A 19060-nucleotide genomic window follows, 5' to 3' on the forward strand; every position below is an offset into this window, starting at 1 on the left:
GCTAAGTGAAATTAGCCAGAAACAAAAGGCCTAATACTGAATGGTCTCACTAATATGAACTAATATTAATTTGTGAACTTTGAGAGTTAAATTTAAGAACACATGTTATCAGGAGATAGAAAGAGGGTCAAGACTGGGTATTTGGTGCTGAAAGAATACAGATTGTACAACAGGATTAGTTATAAAAATTCAGAAATGGACAGTACAATACTACCATCACAATAACCTAAGTACACTGAATGAAGCTGGATGTATGATAAAGGGAGAAGGGCTGGGGGCATGTATGAAACCAGAAGGAAAGGAAAAGGATAATAACTGAGATTATATAATTTAGGAATGCATGGAGTGGACACAAAGGGTGATTAAATGTACAAATATAAAAACATTTTTGCATGAGGGAGAACAAATGAATGTCAACATTGCAAGGGGTTGAAATTGGATGGCATATAGGAAAAGGTACAATCAATGCAAGCTCTGGTCTACAGCCAACGGTAACATTGTGATCTGCTTCCACTGAGTATAACAAAGGCATTATGCCAAAACTAAATACCAATAAGGGGTGGTTGCATGGGGGAGGGGTAAGGATCCTATGCGGAAGAAAAGGAAATGTCTTCATAAAGATTACAGTGGCAAAGGGATGTCTACTTACTGAAACTGGATTGTATGATGTATGAATAAAATTGGTTAAATACGAACAGAGAGAAACAAGTGCTAGAGAATATGTGGAGAGAGAGATTTACCTATTCACTGTTGGTAGGGAAGCTGAGAGGTGCAGCCCCTCCGGAGGGCAGTGTGGTGGTTCCACAGGAGGCTAGGAATGGGGTTGCCATTTGATCTTGATACCCTGTTGCTGATGTATACCTGGAGGAACTGAGAGTGGGGACAGGAATGGACATTTGCACACTGGTGTTTATGGCTGCAGTTTTTGTGATCCACAATGGATGGAAGTGGCCGAAGGGTACAATGAATGAGGAATGGAAGGGGGAACTGTGGTGTATACATACAATGGACTACTGAGCGGCCACAAGAAGGAGTGAAGCTGTGAAGTTTGCAACTAGGTGAATGAACCTTAAGAACAGTATGTCGAATAAAATGTCAGAAATAAAAAGACAAATATTATCACGACTCACTCATATGGGTTAACCATAATATACAAACTTAGAGAATTGATGTCAAGAGCATGGGTTTTCTGGTTGGGGCATATTGTAAAGGTTCCTAGATTGTAAGCTCTTATAGCAGTCACATATATTCAGGAGTTGTAATTGATATTTCTAAACTCTGAGATAGTGAGCTGTTTGTACATAATCTGGTCATTCCCTGAAACTTCGGGTATTTATGTGACACCTGAGACTCAGTGTGAGAACACTGAAGCTATGAAAGTCAACCTTACCCCATACAGGAACTCTTTACAAAGGTGAAAAAGTGATCAGACGTCATCTAGAGATAATGAAGCTGCTCTCGATAGGACTAAGGTAAATCAGAATACCAGGTGTAAGGCCTGGCCTGGTAGCCTCTGGCTGGAAGACCCCACCCGAACTAAAACCGTGAACATCCGGGCATACAGCTGTTCAAACTCAGCCAATCAGGACCTGCCCAGACAAACAAAGGACCCCCACAGCACACGGCCTGTAGCTATGTCCACTGCACGCAGCCCATAGCTATGCACACCCCCACCCCCGCCACACCCCCGCCACAGCCCGTAGCTATGCCCCCGCCCTAAAGCGAGTGAAACTCCTAACCTACCACAGGAGGCCCCTAGGCATCGTCAGCACCCCCCACTAGCTAGCCTATATCTAACCCCGCCGCTCCTAGGGGAATGCGACTTCCCCAGCCCGCACCCTGAGCACCCAGACCCAGGAACCTCGCCCCAGGACAATAAAATTTTAAACTCGGACTCAGTTTCTCTGATTTCTCAGTCGGCTACCATCTAAAACCTGACACCAGGTAAAGGATGATACAGACCATATTTTCAAACTTCAACCACTGTACGAGACTAAAGGGAGAGATGTTTATTCGATATAAAATTTATATTTTGGGTAGCACATTCTCTAATTTAATTTTTATGGTCCGTTTGCTTGAACATCATAATTACATGGAATCTTGGATAGGGCATGAGATCTTGTTGGTTTGTATAGGTTACTGTGATGCCCTGATATATCCCAGAGTAATTTGGGCAGAGAATAAAAAAGTATTTACAAAGTCACCTTAGGGAACTGGGGAGAAAAGAGGAAATATTAAACTTCACCATCTGGGGAATTTCTGATATTCTTTCAAGCATTGGGTTCAGGCAATTCAATAGGATGAGTCCTCAATCTTGGGTCTCACTCCTATGAAGCATATTCCTGCAAAGGATAGGCTAAATGTACTGATAATTATGCCTAAGCATCACCACCAGAGAGCCTCTTTTGTTACTCAGATGTGGTCTCTCTAAGTCAAGTGTGCAGGTGAACTTGCTGCCCCCCCACCCATGTGAGACATGACTCCCAGGGTGTAAATCTCTCTGGTGAGGTGGGACCTGACTCCAGTGGATAAGCTGGGGCCTGGCATCATCACCTTCTTGACCAAAAGTGGGAAGAGAGAAATGAGATAAAGTAAAGCATCAGTGCTGAGAGATTTCAAACAGAATCGGGAGGTAATCCTGAAGGTTATTCTTACGCATTATATATATATGTATCTTTTTCTAGGTTATGGTGTATTGGAGTGGCTGGAGGGAAGTACCTGAAACTGTTGAGCTGTGTTCCAGTAGCTTTTATTCTTGAAGAAGACTGTATAACCATAGAGCTTTTACAATGTGACTGTGTGATTGTGAAAACCTTGTGTCTGATATGCAGGGGATGGGCAGATGAGCACAAAAAAAAAATAAATAAATAATAGGGGGAGACAAAGGGTAAAAATTGGGTAGATTGAAACACTGCAGGTCAATGAGAGGGAGGGGTAAGAGATATGGGATGCATGAATTCTTTCTTTTTTCTTTTTACTTCTTTTTTTGGAGTGATGCAAATATTCTAAAAATGATCATGGTGAAGAATGTACAACTATGTGATGATATTGTGAGCCACTGATTGTATAATACATTTGGACTGTATGTGTGGGATATTCTCAATAAAACTATCAAAAAATTAAAAAAGAAGGTACATCCTTCAATTACAGCGAACCTGTATGAATAACGATTTTCTGGGTCTGCTGTGGGCTTGAGAGGGTTGGAAAGCACTGATGCCTTCCATCTCAGGCCTATAAGAGGCTGAAATCCCTTCTACCTCCTAACCAGGCATTTGGATGCTGCCCTACACCACTGGCGGGAGCTCACTGAACCCCAACATGGCCTGTTCTCATAGGATGACCGAACCTGACACAGAGCATCACCTCCCTTCCCCTCATCAATCTCGAGCTGCCCCTCAGGTCCTACTGAGCACCAGGTCTTTGCACAGTTTCAAAAGCAGCAACCCCACCTGCACAAGCCTGCCCTTCTCTGCCCCTTCAACTACTACTAGTCAGGTGTGTGTGTTCTGGGCCGGGCTGACTCTGTAGCCAGTATCCATTGCTGGTTATCTTCTCAAGAGTGGATTGCCAGGCTCCCATGGGTATGGTCTGATCAGCACAGACCAGTATGAAACATCCCCTCCCTTGTTTGAAGTGCTGTATCTCTGTTAACTCAACCTTAGCTTTAGGGGCAGTCCTACTACTCTCTCGTTTTCCTGCCAGCTAGAAACCAAAACCTATTAGTGAGTACCCGCCGCCAAAATGCCACCACGGCCTTGCCTTAATAAATTGGTCTTTTTTCTCTTTCCTCTTCTGACTTTTTAGTAATGCCTCTTAAATTCCAGCTTAAACATGTTCTCACCCTTCTCACTGGCCAAGTCAAAATTGGTCCTGAATTTGGAGCTAATATAAGAAACCAAAGCCCAGTGTCTTTTTCTTCAAAATTGGAGGCTTAAATTACCCACCGATTTGCTGCATGACCCCTGGCAAATTCTTCACCTGGGCCTCAGCTTCCTCACCTATAAAATGGTGACCATAATGTAATTTTCAGGGCCATGCTGATGCTTAAACAGAACAATGTGAGAAGAGCACTTTTTTGAGAGCCTCACACCTAGTAAGTACTCAAGAAAAATATGCATCCAAACTGACTTTGGATCCTATGTCTTGGGAAAACAAGTCTGCCTGTGGGCCCATCTCCAGTGAAAACCTGACAGTCAGGTGCTGATAAATTCTGGTGCTCGCACACATCTGGCCCACTAAGAAGTGAAAAGGATAACGCACCCAGGGCTGGAGATAACCCTCCCTCCCAGGACCACTGGGAAAGGAGGCAAAGAGCCAGGGAAGGTACAGACACACTTCCCTCTTCAGCTGAGCAGAGCCATCTTCCAGATGTCACATCAGCCAATTAAAATGGAATGTGAGGAAGTGGAAGCAGACCCCCGATTTTTTCAGGAACCTGGCACATTATCAAAGTAGACCTTATTCACTATTAGTTGGCAGAGTGGTCCTGAGAAATGTATTTCCCTGCTCTGTGACTCAGTTTTTGCATCTGTAAAATGGTGGCATTGATGTCTGCCTCCCACAGCTACAGTGATGACTCAACAAGTTCTCAGCCCTGAGATGCTACACCAGCTCCCAGCCCAGGGGGATAATAAATGGGGGGTGGGGTAGAGGGACATGCTTTCCTCCCCCTCACTGACCAGACTGCTTGAGAATGGAATTCGGACCCTCAGAAAAGACTTCTTCCATGGTGGCCAGAGATGGAAATCAGGGCTATGGAAGAGGCCAACTCCATTGTCTAAAGATAAGACTGTGTGGCAGCCAAAGTCAACGGAGCACAATGACAGAACTTGTGGATTTCACAAAACATTTCCTCATCCATCCAGGCAGTACCAGGAGTGGTCTGTGGAAGGGTCTGGAGAACCTGGCAGAGCAGACTTGTCTCAGAGGCAGAGACCTGATGGATAAGCGAGGCTGGAGAAGAGGGAGTTGGGGGGGGGGGGCAGTGCTCTGGCTGGGGATGGCCTAGATCCCAGGGAGGGCTGGGTGCAAAGATCCTGGGAGGGACAACAGCCCTGCTCAGCCCTGTCATCTCATCCTCGGGTTAAAAAGAGAGGGGGCAAGGAGAGCTCAGCCAGCTTGTCTCACTTCATTCTGTATGAAGACCGGTTGATAATCAGCACTCAGCACGCACATCCCAATTTTCATGTATCAGGAAATCTTAGGCTTTCTCCTCATGCAACTAGAATTATTATATTAATTGCTAAATCCATCTTTCATTATTCCTGATTTTTCTTTCAAAAACAAGAATCCTACTTTTGGTTCTTGCTCCACATACTGAGGAGCTCGGAGCCTTGAACTTTTCCAGGTAGTCATAAGTGGCTAGGAAATTCCAGGGCTCAGAGGGGACTCTGTGGGCAGAAGGTGTGGGGAGCTCCACTTCAGGGTCCAGGGTCCAGAGGGCTTTCCTGGCAACTTTGCAAACGCCCCGCAAAGCTGGGAAGGGAGTCTGAGCGGCAGCTTTTTGCCTCCACTGCCTTTGAAAGCCCCTGTGTAAACCAGAGGGAGCAGAGGGCAAAAGGAAAGACTGCTGATCTAGGGCTATCTATTCTCACTCCTGTTTCTCACTTGCTGTGTGGCCTCCAGCAAGTTCCTCTTTCTCTCTGTGCCTTGATTTCCCAAGGACAACACCCAGTCCTACCTGTACCCAGACCCAGAGAAATGGGACATCACATACCTCGGGGCCAGGGGGCCCAGGGAATCCAAGGGATCCTTTGTCTCCAACTCTGCCCTGTGGAAGAAAAGACTGTGGGTGTGGGATGGGATGGGGTAGTGAAGGCTAACCCCTCATGTTATCCTTTTGGCTGTGGGTGGTGGAAAAATTCCTAAGTGTCTGGCTGAAATCTGCCTAGATGCATAGAAGAAGCTACCATTCAAACCTTGTCTCTGCCCCTTCCTAGGAGTGGGACCCTGGACAAGTCCCTTCACCTGCAGAACCTCAGTTTCTTCATCTATAAATTAGGAGCAATAATAACTCCATACTTCTGAGGCTATTGGCAGCCTCAAAGAGATATGCAAAAGGTCTGATGGAACAGAAATAATATATAAATGGCATCCACTGCTACTATGAATGACATGACTTGTTCACAAGGAATCATGCCTAGGCTCTGTCAATGACCAAAGGCTGTCTACAATGCTGGGTGAGTACCTACCCTCTGGGCCTCAGTGACCTCATCTGTAAAATGGGCCACTCACCATTTCTACCCTGCTCGGTTTGCGCCTCAGGGCTACTGCAAGAGGAAATAGGATCCTGGGTGTGAAAGTCACATGCCATCACCATTTGGGGGTATCAGAGGAGGTACTTACCAGAGGCCCTGGCTTTCCCCGTGCACCTGGGAACCCTGGCAAGCCTTGGCTTCCCTGGAAAAGACCCAGAGCAGGCTGGGGTTAGTGAGGAACAGAAACTGGCCAAGTGAACAGCTGCCCAGTCCTCCCAGCTGGTCTGATGCCTGCAGTACATCCACCTCCGAGGAAGAAGAGATCTCTTCTCTCATTAGGCAGGAGCACCACCTGCCTGGCACCTCTATGGGCTAGGCCCGAGGGATGCAAAGATGAAATCAGTAGCCCCTGACCTCACCAGGTAGTCCTGGAACACGGGACTCCTGGGCTCTGAGCAGGCCCTGTGGCGCCCTTGACACCTAGAAGCTCTAGAGTGTGTGGGGGGGCCCTGAAGGACCACAAGGCAGGAGAGGGCAAAGCTGGGCCAGGACAGACCAGCCAGGAAAGAGGGAGAAGGAGAGGGAGGGCTTGCCTACAGCTGAGCCTCAGTGACGGGCTCAGCCACCTGGTGCCGGACACAGGCAAAGGGGAACTGGCTTCAGCAAGCCCAGGGCTGGGCCCAGGGAGACAAGACCACCTGGGCCTGTCCGCTTGGCCAGTCAGCAAGTGAGGCCTGTTGCTCACTCCCTCATTCCACAGACATGTCCTAAATGTGTTGTTACTCGGAGGACCCTGAGCCGAGCCCCACAGGGCAGGACAGCACCCTGTCCTCTGGAAATTCAGTGTCCAGCAGGGATCTGAACCAAGAGCAGGAGTCACCCTAGACCAGAGGAGAAAGGTGGTGTCGCAAGCATGGGTGGTCACTGGGAGAAATGGTCACTCCCTGACCAGGTGGAGAAAATGGCATCTGATGAGACTCCTGAGGGACAGGGAAGGAGTGCGTCTGCAGAAAGGCTGGGCAGGGGGCAGCAGGGCTTGGAGGTCCAGTGGGTAATCCAGCTGTGGAAGATACAGCCGTGAGGAGGGTGGGCCAGGAAAGTGCAGAGGGACCTGCTCAAGGGGGCCTTGAGTGCCAGAGGGAGGGGCCAGTTCTTCATTCTGAAGCAGCTGGGGGCCATGGAGGATGTATGAGCAAAGAGCAGAGCTCTGACCTCAGAAAAGCAACTTTGTGATACTGGGAGGGAAGAGGCTATGGACCCAAAAGAGGTTAGGAGGTTGTTGTGAAGTCCAAGCATGAGATGAGGAGAATGTGGACTGGAGACGGACGTGGCCTAGATGAAATGGCACCATCTCACAGGTGGGGCCTGGTCCAGGATGTGTCCTGGGAAGGAAGCCAGGACCAGAACAGCAGGGAAAGAACATGGGCAAGAGCCAGGGGTAGGGGAGAGAATCAGGTACAATTACCTTGTCTCCTTGGAATCCAGTATCTCCTGACACACCTGGAACCCCTTGTTCACCCTAAATACACACCAGCAAAGAAGGTGACAATGGAACCACTGCGGGCTCTGGAAGCCTCCCCAGCATCCAAACTCACTGGCAGGGACACAGCTTGGCTGAAGCTGTTCCCCAAGTACATCTGACCAGCAGCAGCCTTGTCAGGGGGAAAGAGAGCACCCAGGGAGCATGGGTGGGAGAAGCAGGCCCTGGGCAGGTGGTTATGAGCTGACATATCTGTGGACTGTCTGGGGGTGGCCCAGATGGTTGAAAAGGCCATGAACAGAAGTGTAAACTGACCAGTGTCACCTGGCCTTTCCTGGGGGTCAAACTCTTCATCATCCACAGACGCTGTCCCCAGGGGTGGGCGCACCCTATGGCCCCACGCTCGCTACTGAGTACTTGTGTCTGATGCTGGATACTTTGCACCACCCAGGCTGTGAGCTGTCAGCTATTCCTTCAGGGTGAATTTCTGGGCCAGCAATCAGCTTAAGTTTACTTCCAATTAGCCTCCTTTTAATCAGCTATAGCATGAGAAACCAGCTAGCCTGAGATGTAAACAGTGAGGAAATCATTTGTTAGTGCCAGTCTAAGTTTTTCTTCTCTAGGAGGACATTAAGACGATGTCTATGGCTCAGGCTCAGTGACACTGGTGTTACCTGCCAGAGGCCTCTTCTCCCCGTTTCAACCCTGCTCTGGTTGCTGAGATTACCAGCAAGTGCACGTCACAGGGCAGGAGGTGTTTCCCTTAGGGCTGAGAGCACCTCACACAACCCTCTCCATTTCCAGCCCTCCCTGTTGGACATTACCAACAGTCTGCTGGCCCCAGGACTCAGAAACCATTCACAGCCCTGGGAGCAGGAGAAAAATGGGGAGGAAAATTCTGGAAGAACAGAAACTCAGAGACCCCATGGTGTGCAGGCCAGGGTCCAGTAGAACATCCTTTGCAGAACAAAAGCCAGAAATTTTTTTGTTTTAATTTTTTCAAGTTACTTGGCTTTTTCTAGTTTGGAATCTTCTGTGCAATATCCTGGAGTTTTGGAAACCAAGTAATAGTTTACTTTTTTCTTTTTAATGTCCAACAGAGGCATGAGGGGATAAAAATTTTTTTTCAATAGGAAAAAATTAAAGTTTAAAAAGCCCCTTAAGAAACGAGGGCAATTGATTTGGAGAGCGCTGGGCCTGAAGCAGGAGCCTGGTTCCAGAATGCGCCTCCACGCTGGGAGCAGATGAGCCAAGTGGTTGTAAGCAGGCCTGCTGCCAGGCTGGGACATGGAAAATCTGGGATTCCAGGCAGGAGCGACCACGGAACATGAAGGAATGGCTTTGTCATCTCAGGAGGGCGAGGGGGCAGGAGCGCTGACCAGAACCCCACTCCCTGCAATGCTAAGACCCCTCCCCAACCAAAGGGGCAGAGAGGAGACATTTCTTTTTGTTTTTTGCCCCAAAGACCTAATTGATTTTCCTGAAAACTATAGGCAAGAACATTTCTTCCTCTTCTTTTTTCCCCCCACCGAGAGCCTTTCCAATTCTAAATGTCCAGTCAGCCTGCCAGCTGAATTCTATGTAACACGATTGTTTCCATGCTCCTGAAGAAACAGTGAGCTGGAGGCCGGCTCTGCAAAGGGGCCTATAAAAAGCTCACAGCCTACACTCCCATTTTTCCCAATTTCCTTTCTTTCCCTCTTGTCCATGACTTCAGCGTTTCCACAGCTCTGATGTCTCAAGTCTCAGGATAAACAGGTAGCTGCCGGGTAAGCCCTGCCTCCAACAGAAAGCCCCTTAATCTAGAGAGGGGAGGGCTGGGGAAGAGGGGGCTTAGCAGCCAGTGGGCAGAGCCAGGGGGTGAGGCTGGAGAGGCAGTGGGGGTGGGCTGCAGCAAGAGGCTTTGGGTGTAGCTATGGGAGACACCAAGGTTGGAAATAGATGGCGAGAAGACCGGAGTTGGCATTGCACCAGGCTGGATAAAACATTCTGGTGTGTTCACTGTAGCCCAGTGATTCTAATTCTCTAAGAGAGGCCTGGGCTGGCTCCCCCAGGAAATCACTTTCTTTTGGCATCTCTCTGACCCTCTTTGGGTCTCAGTTTCCCCAGCTGTGAGATGAAGGCACAGGAGGAGGTGACCCCCAAGGGCGTCACCAACTCTGACCTCTAGGCCTTGGTTCTACTCTGTGGGTGAGATCTCTGGAACCAAAATGCCTGGGTTCAAATCCTGTGACTTCCTGTCTCGTGGTGGGTGTGTGTGTTGGGGCATGGGGTGGGGCGCTGGAGGATTCATGAGGTAATCCACATGCCTGTTACTCAGGCTTTAGGAGGGAGCAGGGTCACCTGACAGGTACAGGAGGAGTCTGGCCACGGGAGAGAAGTCTGAGTACCTCCCATCCCCTCAGGCCTTTTGTGGATTCTTGGGAGGGTGCCCAGAAGTCCTTCCAGGATTGGAGGGGGTGGGGGGGACATCCCCACTGGACTTCTTGCCTGGCAGAGGATGAGCAGGGAGGGCAGGGTGACGGCCCAGGGCTCAGCAAAGGCACGCTGGGCCTGTTTGTCTCCTGCTTGGTGTGCATGGCCAGGCCAGGTGTTGTTCCTCTCTGGGCCCCAGTGCTCGAGGACCTGCCTCCAACCTGGTTTGGCACTGGGAGAGCTCAGCAGCAAGGCTGTGCAGGGGACAAGTGGCAAGCGTGGCCTCCCAAGTGGCAACTGGAGGAGAACCGGGTCAGGCGCTTGGAGGCCAGGCCTAGGTTTCCTGCCGCATTTGCCGACTACATGCTGTAGGGCTGGGCTCCCGAATCCAAGTTGGGACACTTCAGGTGGCTTTTCCTCCTATGACCAGGACCCCAAAACCATACCTACTCAGGAACCTGTCCTCTCAGGGCCCCACCCTCAGCATTCTGGGACTTTGGCATCAAAGTCCATTTGCTGCTCTCAGCTCTGCTCTCTGGATTCCAAGACTGGCCCCGTCCCACTCCCTACCACAGCCCCAGCTGCCCCCCAGGCTCCATCTGTCTGTTCCATACAGCATGACAAGGAAGAAGCCAAGGGTTGCAGGCTGAGGGATACTGCAGGCCAAAGGGGAGGCAGGCAGCGTGCCAGGAAGCAGACCTGGCGAGGGACGAGCAGCAGCGTCGAGGCGGATGGGGGGTTCGCATGCAGATAAAACACAGTGCAATAAGGGAGTATTCAGATCACCTTATCACCTTTCAGTCCGGGATCCCCCATGTTTCCCATCAGCCCCTGCAAGACAAAGGGCAAGCCCAGAGCTGAGAGGGGCTCCCAGCCACAGAGATCAGGGGCCCTGGGCTCAACCCACTGACTTGCCTAAGACCCCAGGGCTCTGTTGCTCATCCGTAAAAGGGGGCAGTGATGCCCATCTCATTGGGTGAGTGTGGGCTGAAGGAGTGAGAAGGTTCCATTGAGCAGCAAACCTCGGCACTCTGGACAAATCCAGGGGATGAGGTGCCAATGGGGAGAGATGGACTTGACGAGTAACAGCATGTCATCAAGTCAGCCCCATCGGGACATCCCCGGCATGTGGCCCTCACCTTGCACATACCTGTTGCACCCAGGGGTGTACTGAGGTCACCGGTTCCCCATGAGGGCTATGCCCCTGGGGACATCCCGCACTGGGCTTCCCATGCCTCGAGCTTCAGAGCCATGTCAGACTCAGCACTCAGCTCGAGGACTGGTGTCCAATGAAGATGTTTGGCATAAACGACACACACATGAGGGTGGCGTTCAGGGCCCAAGAAGAACTGTTCAGCTGTCCAGCTTACCTTCCTAGTGTCTGCCCCCAAACCCCTCTGGGAATCCACCTGTCCCCCCACCACTATCATATTGTCAAAGGTCACCTTTCCCTATGGGTTGAGATGGGTCAAGGGGTGCCAGGCTGGGATGAGGCTTGAATTAGGGGACAACCCTTGTTTACCTTCATGCCCTTGGGTCCAGGGTAGCCAATTGGACCCAACGATCCCATGTCACCCTGCGAAGAGAAAGAGAAGGGGAGGTTGTGAGAGGCAGCCTGGAGGGCTGGCCTGGGAGAGATGATTCCTAAGGGTTTTCTAGGACTCAACCCCACTGGCTTTCTCTTAGAACTAGGAATGTGCCCCATTCTGTTTTCCTCCACTGAAGAGCTGAAATAAATGTCACACAGGGCCTTGCCCAAGTTCATTTTGTGATTGCTGCTCCCATCTCCACTTCTTTCGATTATCCCATATTAGATTGGTATCCTTTGCTAGCTGGGGGACTCAGCGTATTTCAGATGATTTCCTTGGACCTCAGTTTCTCCATCTATAAAATGAGGACAATAATCCCTCCACCCTAGAGTGGCTGCCTGAGTACAACAAGGATGAGTAGGATCTTTGATTCCTCCCACCAAGAGAAGGGAGAGGGCTTCCTGCTTCTCTCAGCCATCTCCTTGTAGACCCTCAGGTCAGCTTGCAGACCTGGACCCCAGGTGGAGACCCAGCTTTAGATCAGAGTGTATAAGGCAGGAACAGTCAAGCTCGTAGGCCCTGGAAAGCAAGTTTCCTTCCCAGGGTACTTGGCAATGAGGGCTCCCAAAAGGCTGGGAGGCTGGGAGTGCCTCTGAGTACAACAGAATCATACTACCTACTCTCACTCTCGGCTACCCACTCACTGTGTGATTTGGGAAAACAACTTCTCTGTACGTCAGTTTTCTCATTGAACAAATGGGGATTGATAATGCAAGGAGCAATTGACATAACATGTGCAAAGCACTTGGCAATGTCTGGAGTCATTTTTGGTTGTCACACACTTAGGGGGGAGATGAGGAGAAGAGCTACTGGCATCTAGAGGGAGGACGCCAGGACACTGCCACCACCCTATAATGCACCACAAAGAACTATCCAACCACATATCAACAGAGCTGAGCTTGAAAATCCTAGAGTGAAAAAGTGACTGAATCTTTTCCAAACAAGCCCTCTGTTCTCCCAATCTCACTTCTTGCTCACCCTCTTCACTAGGCCCCTCAGTCATGGCCATACTGGAAAATCCACGTCCAGGGACAGGGAGACACTGAAAATGTTCTCTTCTCTCTTTTCTATTCTCTGTGTCTGGCGGCTCTGTGACGTCAGTCAACGTGCTGCACGTCTCTGGACACAGTTCCCCACTTCCCCGAGTCAGGCTACATGGAGCTTGGAGCACAGCCCTCAGAGAAAAGCCTCTGAGGGACAAAGGCTCCCCAGGTGGCCAGGGACTCAAGAATGGGGCCTGGGGCTGCCCAGAGACATTGGGGGAAGGCAGGGCGGGGAATGAAAAATCACCTTCCTGCTCACTTAATACACAAGCGGCCAGGGCGGTACAATGCCCCTGTGGAGAGAGACAGGGAAGGTGCGGAGTTCATAAGCAGCTTGGCCTGCCTGAGGCCCTGCTGATTCTCACTCCAACTCCCAAGGACTGAAAATCAGCTGAGGCAGGGCTTTGGCCCTGCCCCAGAGCAGCTGTGTGATCTTGGGCAAAACACTTACCCTCTCTGGGCTTTAGGACCCCCATCGGATTGGATTAAACAAAACCTTCTAGTTGAGCCTTTGCTAAGAAATTCTTTCAGTCTCCATCCAGTAATCTTCTCATTGAGAAAATGAGGTCTCAGATGAGCAGGTAATAATAATACAAACAACACGAGCTGTCAGGTACCACACTAGGCTTTGCAGCCTCCACTTGATTAGTCCTCAAGACATTTAAGATTGGTGCTGTTACTATAAGATGAGGAAGCCGAGCCTCTGAGAGGTTAGGGCTTGGGCAAAGTCATGTAATCTGGACCGTCTGTCATCAGGGCTTCTAGGCAATACTGAAGTAATCTTTGGAGAGAAGGGAGAGGGAGGGGTAAAGAAGCCAGGACTGCTGGCCAGGGCGAGGCCGGAGTCAGAAGGAAAGGCGGCCTCCAGGGAGTTGCATTTAAACAGGCCCTTTGGCTGCCGCTTCTCTCCTCTGTTTTCCTGGATGAAGGGAGTGAAGGGTGACCTGGCCAGAACCCCTACCCTTTCTCCCCTGTGGTGCTCCAGGCTTTGCTGGGGAGTCTGCTCCAACTGGGGCACACAGCCGCGGGCAAGGACAAGCCAGCAGCCCCAGGCACACAGGCTTCTTCCTCACGCCAGGCCCCAAGGCTTTTTGCGTGGGGACCAAATTCAATGCAGGCTTCACTAGCTCCATGGGGAGGGGTGCCCAGGGGAGCCAGGACACAGCAATTGCACTGCCCAGCACCCACTCGGCCACCTCTGCAGGCTGCTCCCAAGGGATCTGGGTGTGACAGGGGGCGGGGACCTGGCATGAGCAGCCAATGCCAAGGGGAAGGAATCTGTGGCAAAGGGCCCTGGCTGAGGGGACATGGAGAGAAGGGGGGGCTTGCTCAGGGCAGTTTTCCCCATGCCAGTGGGTCTCCCAGACTCAAGGAGCAATGGAGAAAATGATGTGCTCCCACCCCATCCCCACCCCCCCCCCCCCCCGCCTCCCACCCCGAGCCCAGCACCAGGGAACCTATCTGCTTCATGCTGGACAGCCCCCACAGGCAACTTGGCCCTGCAACACAATGTCATGTCCCCAGAAAGAACGATGAGTCATGCCTTTAATTTGGATCCCAGCTCCATTTTCCCTAAGCGCCCAGCCACACTGCCCACTTCACCCTTCATCTCGGTGAGTCCTGTGAGGAACACAACCAAACACATTTGTAAACGCTGGAAGTGCTCCTACTGTGTGCCAGCCAGCATGTGGGCTGGACACTTCCCAGGCATTATTTGGTCAATTCTGCATTAAAAATAGACACAATTTATTCTGAGACCTTGCACTGTGTCAGGTCCAGTGCTGGTTGTTTGAACACTCACCAACCCCTCCCAGCAACCCTGTGAGGTCAGCGCTATTGTTAGTCCCATCCCATTCTTACAAGAAAACCAAAGCCTGGAGAGTGCCCACAACCTGCTCAAGAGGAAGCAAAGAGAAGGGGACCAAGGCAGGGCCAGAACCCAGGTCTGTGTGTCTGCTTGGTTCACTGCTGCCACAGTTCACGCCCACAAGCCCTGGACTGACTTTGTCTACTTTGATAAAGGACCCAAGGTTTCCTGTCCTTGTTGCTGTCACTCATGAGTGTCAGGGCATAAGGACAGGCTTGAACTTCAGAAGCAGGTGTGAGTTCTGTTCCGCTGGCATATGCTGCAGATACCCAGGCTGGGGTTTGCCAGGGACCCCTGAAAGATGTCTGGGGTGTTCTAGTGCCCTTCCTTACCTGTGGGCAGGCTAACAGGGACCCCTACCCTGTTATATAGTATATATAGGAGTAAAGTATCTCTCCTTCCTGCCCTGTGGCTTCTCTCTAGCTGTGACATACTTGGCCTCTGCAGCACCCACGGGGCCTTGCTCAAGCTGGAGCATCCTGCCCTCTACTTGCTGCCCTTCCTCCTATAGCTGCCCCTTTGCTCCCTCGAACCCCCAGGACAGGCCCCTGCACCGTGCCTTCCCCTTATAGCTCCTCCCCCACGGATCATGCATAGATATGCCTCTGTGGCTTTAGACTGGCATCCGGCCTGGGGACACACGTATGTGACCCAGTACAGGGCCTGCCCCAGAGAAGCCACTCAAGAGAAGTGGCTTTATGAATGGGCAGAAAGGAAACCTGCACCCTCTCAGTCATAAGCCCTCTAGGGAAGACTCTTTGCCGGAATGTTCCCTGTTACTGTTGTTGACAGTAACAAAGCCCCTTTCCAAAGGTAACAGATAACAGAGGTAAGAGGTAACGAGGCCCCTTTCCAGAAATTCTAACGCCGTGATCAGTAACTTATAGACAGGAACCTGGAGGCTGGGGCCAGTCCTGGCTCCTGCGTGGACTTTATTAAAAAAAAGCATGCTCTCTCCCACCTGAAGCCCCTGGCCCTGCCTGTTACTTGCTCTCCTGCATCCACTGTCCCTGTCCAGCCCAGAAATCCTACGGAACAGGGGGTGCTGCTCAGCAGTGAAGACTATGAGCTGCAGAGTCGAGTCTTGGTCAAGTTTATCAGCTGTGTGACACTGGGCAGGTGCTTCGGACTCTCTGAGCTTCAGCTTCCCTAACTGTATTATTGTCATAACAACGCTGCCCTCAGAGGGTTACTGTGATAATTAACCACTCAGCATGGGGTCAGGCACATAGGGATTTGATAAGTGTCAACTACTGAGATTAATGACTACTTTATAGAGAAGGAAACAAAAGCCAGGCAATAATTTAGAGACAGAAATCAAGTTGACTAGTCCACTATACCCACATGCTGGGTTTGGGCCAGAGCACGTGTTTTAGGGGTCTCATTAAATGGAGAAGCCAAAATTCCCCATGTCCCTCAAAATAAAAAAGACAGAAATCTTCTTTGTTGAGTGGATTCTGGAAACAGACACCGTTTTCTTGAGGGCCAGCCAGAGGGTTTCAATTACTCAAAGGGGGCTGTTTCAAGGAGGTCTCACATCCAAGGCTGCAGAGGGCCACTGGCGGCTTCTTGGGATTGGGGGACACACAGGCATGGGCTCCAAATCTAAGGTTTCCTCTCCACAGCGGGGGGCCTTAGCCCTCAGCCTCCCCATTTGGGGTGCTGTCGCCCACCCCAAATGGGCCTGTAAATGCATACAAAGCACACACAGAGCGGACTGACCCTCAATAAATGTTAGTCTGTCCTCTCGTGCCCTTCCCCCTGGCCGGCGAGGACCCTGGGGATGGTGGAATGTTTGGCTTCTGTCTGCATGCAAATTACTTCAGCTGACCGGACAGCCAGCACTGAATAAATTTGAATCTCCACTAACATGATTATCAATACGTGGAATTCCCATTAGCTCAGCTAAAAACCCACATCCTCTGGAAAACCATAACTGACTCACGATCCCTTTTCTCCTTTAACTCCTGCTTAGAAAGTTCCTTTCCTCTCCAACACTGGGGAAGCACAGTTTTCCCCAGGCATGGGTGTTGGTGTTCCCCAAATTCCAGAGTGGGCGCGTGTGCCTTGGCTGGGAGGTAGCACCGGCTCAGAAAGGCAGTGGCAACGTGGCACGCTCAGGTCCAGTTCTGCGACCCCCATGTCTCATGGGTCAAGAAAAAGGGAACTTCATTTTGGTAGCAAAGGGGACTTAAAAAGGGGGGTATGATGGGGAGTGAGGCTGAAAAAGGCCAGAGAGAGACACAGAGGAAGGGGTTGTTATAAGCTGAGCAGATGAGTTCTCTGGAAAGGGGCCCCATACAGCAGACTTGGGGTCTGAGAAATGCAGGAATGCCCAGTGCTCGAACCTCAGGCTCCTCCAAAATGGGCAGGGAGAACAGTGCCCTCGGTGAGGAGGTGGGAGATCTGGCCTCTAGCCTCTCCCTCCTCATGTGTGACCATAAGCAAAGGCCTCAGTTTTCCCATCTGCCACAGGAGGTTCTCCTAAGAGACGCTGTGACAGGATTGCCAGATTTAGCAAATAAAAATTCAGGATGCCCAGTTAGATTCGAATTTCAGATAAGCAATGAATAACACTTAAGTAAAATATGCTTCAAATATTACACCTGAAATTCAAATGCAATTGGGTATCTTGTATTTCATCTGGCAACACTATCGGTGAAGAGCAAAGGAAGGCACACGTGGGAAGAAGCTTTGTAAAGAACACGGAGAACAAGACCTCAGAACAGCTGATGGCATCAGCTGTGTCTCCAGAGCCTGCATCTATCCAGCAAGCAGTACCCTGGCCCCTTCCATGACCCAGCTCAGTGGACTCCAGGACGGTGACAAAGGGGAACATGTGCCAAGGATGACAGCCAGAACATGTAAACATCCTTTCGGAAAATCACTGGGGATTAGGATTGCTGAGCTGGAGGCAGGAAGCCTTGGGAACAACAGGCAGCATGCATGCTCATGTCTAGGACAGCCTCTCTCAGGGACAGCGAGGCAGACACGCGCTCCATAGACAGAACCACACTGAACAATGAGGGCTCTGTTAAAATGGACTGGGCTCGCACAGTGGGGTCTGGGGGACAGGGCGATTTCTAAACTCTAGAGGTGTTCAGGTAGGAGTTTAACGACCATCTGACCAAGATACTCTGGAAGGGATTCCTGTGCGATTTAGGGAGGAGGTCCCCACAAACTCAAAGTTCCTCACTCTTTTCAGATTTTCTTTTTCCAAAGCATGGAGCTCAGTGCCTTGGGCCAAAGGAGGTGCTCTGCAAAGACCTTTTTTTTTTTTTTTTTTTTAACATGGGCAGGCACTGGGAATTGAACCCAGGTCCTCTGGCATGGCAGGCGAGCATTCTTGCCTGCTGAGCCACCGTGGCCCACCCTCAGCAAAGACTTTTGAATGAACAACATTCAATGAACAACATGTCAAATGTATGACTTATGCACTGGCACTTCCCAACCCTAACTTGGGGCAGTTATCACTTATCAATTGCAGCACTCTCCCCTTGCTAGACTCCAATGTGACTCTGAAGTCATTCTCAATTCAGCAATCCAGATAGCTACTACCATGCATAAAATACTGTATGTGTTTGTGTGTGCATATATAGTAATAATAGTAATGACTGTTATTATGAATGTGCTGGTTTGAAAGGAAGTATGCCCCCTAGAAAAGCCATGTTTTAACCAAAATATCATTTCGTAAAGGTTGAATAATCCCTGTTCAATACCGTATGTTTGAACTGTGATTGGATCATCTCCCTGGATGATGTGATTTAGTCAAGAGTGGTTGTTAAACTGGATTAGGTGACCACTTGGATTTGGTGACCCAAATCAAGACCATTTGGGTGGGTCTTGATTGGTTTATTGGGGTCCTATAAAAGGGGAAACATTTTGGAGAAAGAGATTCACAGAGAGCAGAGAATGCTGCAGCACCACGAAGCAGAGAGTCCACCAGCCAGTGACCTTTGGAGATGAAGAAGGAAAACGCCTCCCGGGGAGCTTCATGAAACAGGAAGCCAGGAGAGAAAGCTAGCAGATGATCCCGTGTTTGCCACGTGCCCTTCCAGCCGAGAGAGAAGCCCTGACTGTGTTCGCTATGTGCCTTCTCACTTGAGAGAGAAACCCTGAACTTCATTGGCCTCTTGAACCAAGGTATCTTTCCCTGGATGCCTTTGATTGGATATTTCTATAGACTTGTTTTAATTGGGACATTTTCTCGGCCTTAGAACTGTAAATTAGCAACTCATTAAATTCCCTTTGTTAAAAGCCATTCTGTTTCTGGTATATTGCATTCCAGCAGCTAGCAAACTAGAACAATGACCAACACTTCATGAGTGCTTGCTATGTACCAGTCACTTTACATACATTAGATCATTTGAATCCCCATAACAACCCTTGGAGTTAAGTACAGATATTATCTTTATAGACAGAGAAATTGAGGAATAGGGAAGTTAAGAAATTTGCTCAGGCCTGTCATT

General features: G+C 50.1%; 1 protein-coding gene across 1 annotated transcript in view; it reads right to left on the reverse strand.

Moving 5' to 3' along the window:
* The window catches only part of COL27A1 (collagen type XXVII alpha 1 chain), a 155980-nt gene that overhangs the window by 72810 nt on the left and 64110 nt on the right, over positions 1-19060 (reverse strand). The window contains exons 15-19 of the mRNA XM_077142432.1: positions 11615-11668; positions 10879-10923; positions 7663-7716; positions 6346-6399; positions 5717-5770 (exon numbers count right to left, since the gene is read on the reverse strand). Coding sequence (XP_076998547.1) covers positions 5717-5770; positions 6346-6399; positions 7663-7716; positions 10879-10923; positions 11615-11668 — 261 coding nt within the window. The remainder of the gene's footprint in view (positions 1-5716; positions 5771-6345; positions 6400-7662; positions 7717-10878; positions 10924-11614; positions 11669-19060) is intronic.

The sequence above is a fragment of the Tamandua tetradactyla genome, chromosome 2 (genome assembly GCF_023851605.1).
Source record: "Tamandua tetradactyla isolate mTamTet1 chromosome 2, mTamTet1.pri, whole genome shotgun sequence".
Taxonomy (NCBI): Eukaryota; Metazoa; Chordata; class Mammalia; order Pilosa; family Myrmecophagidae; genus Tamandua; species Tamandua tetradactyla.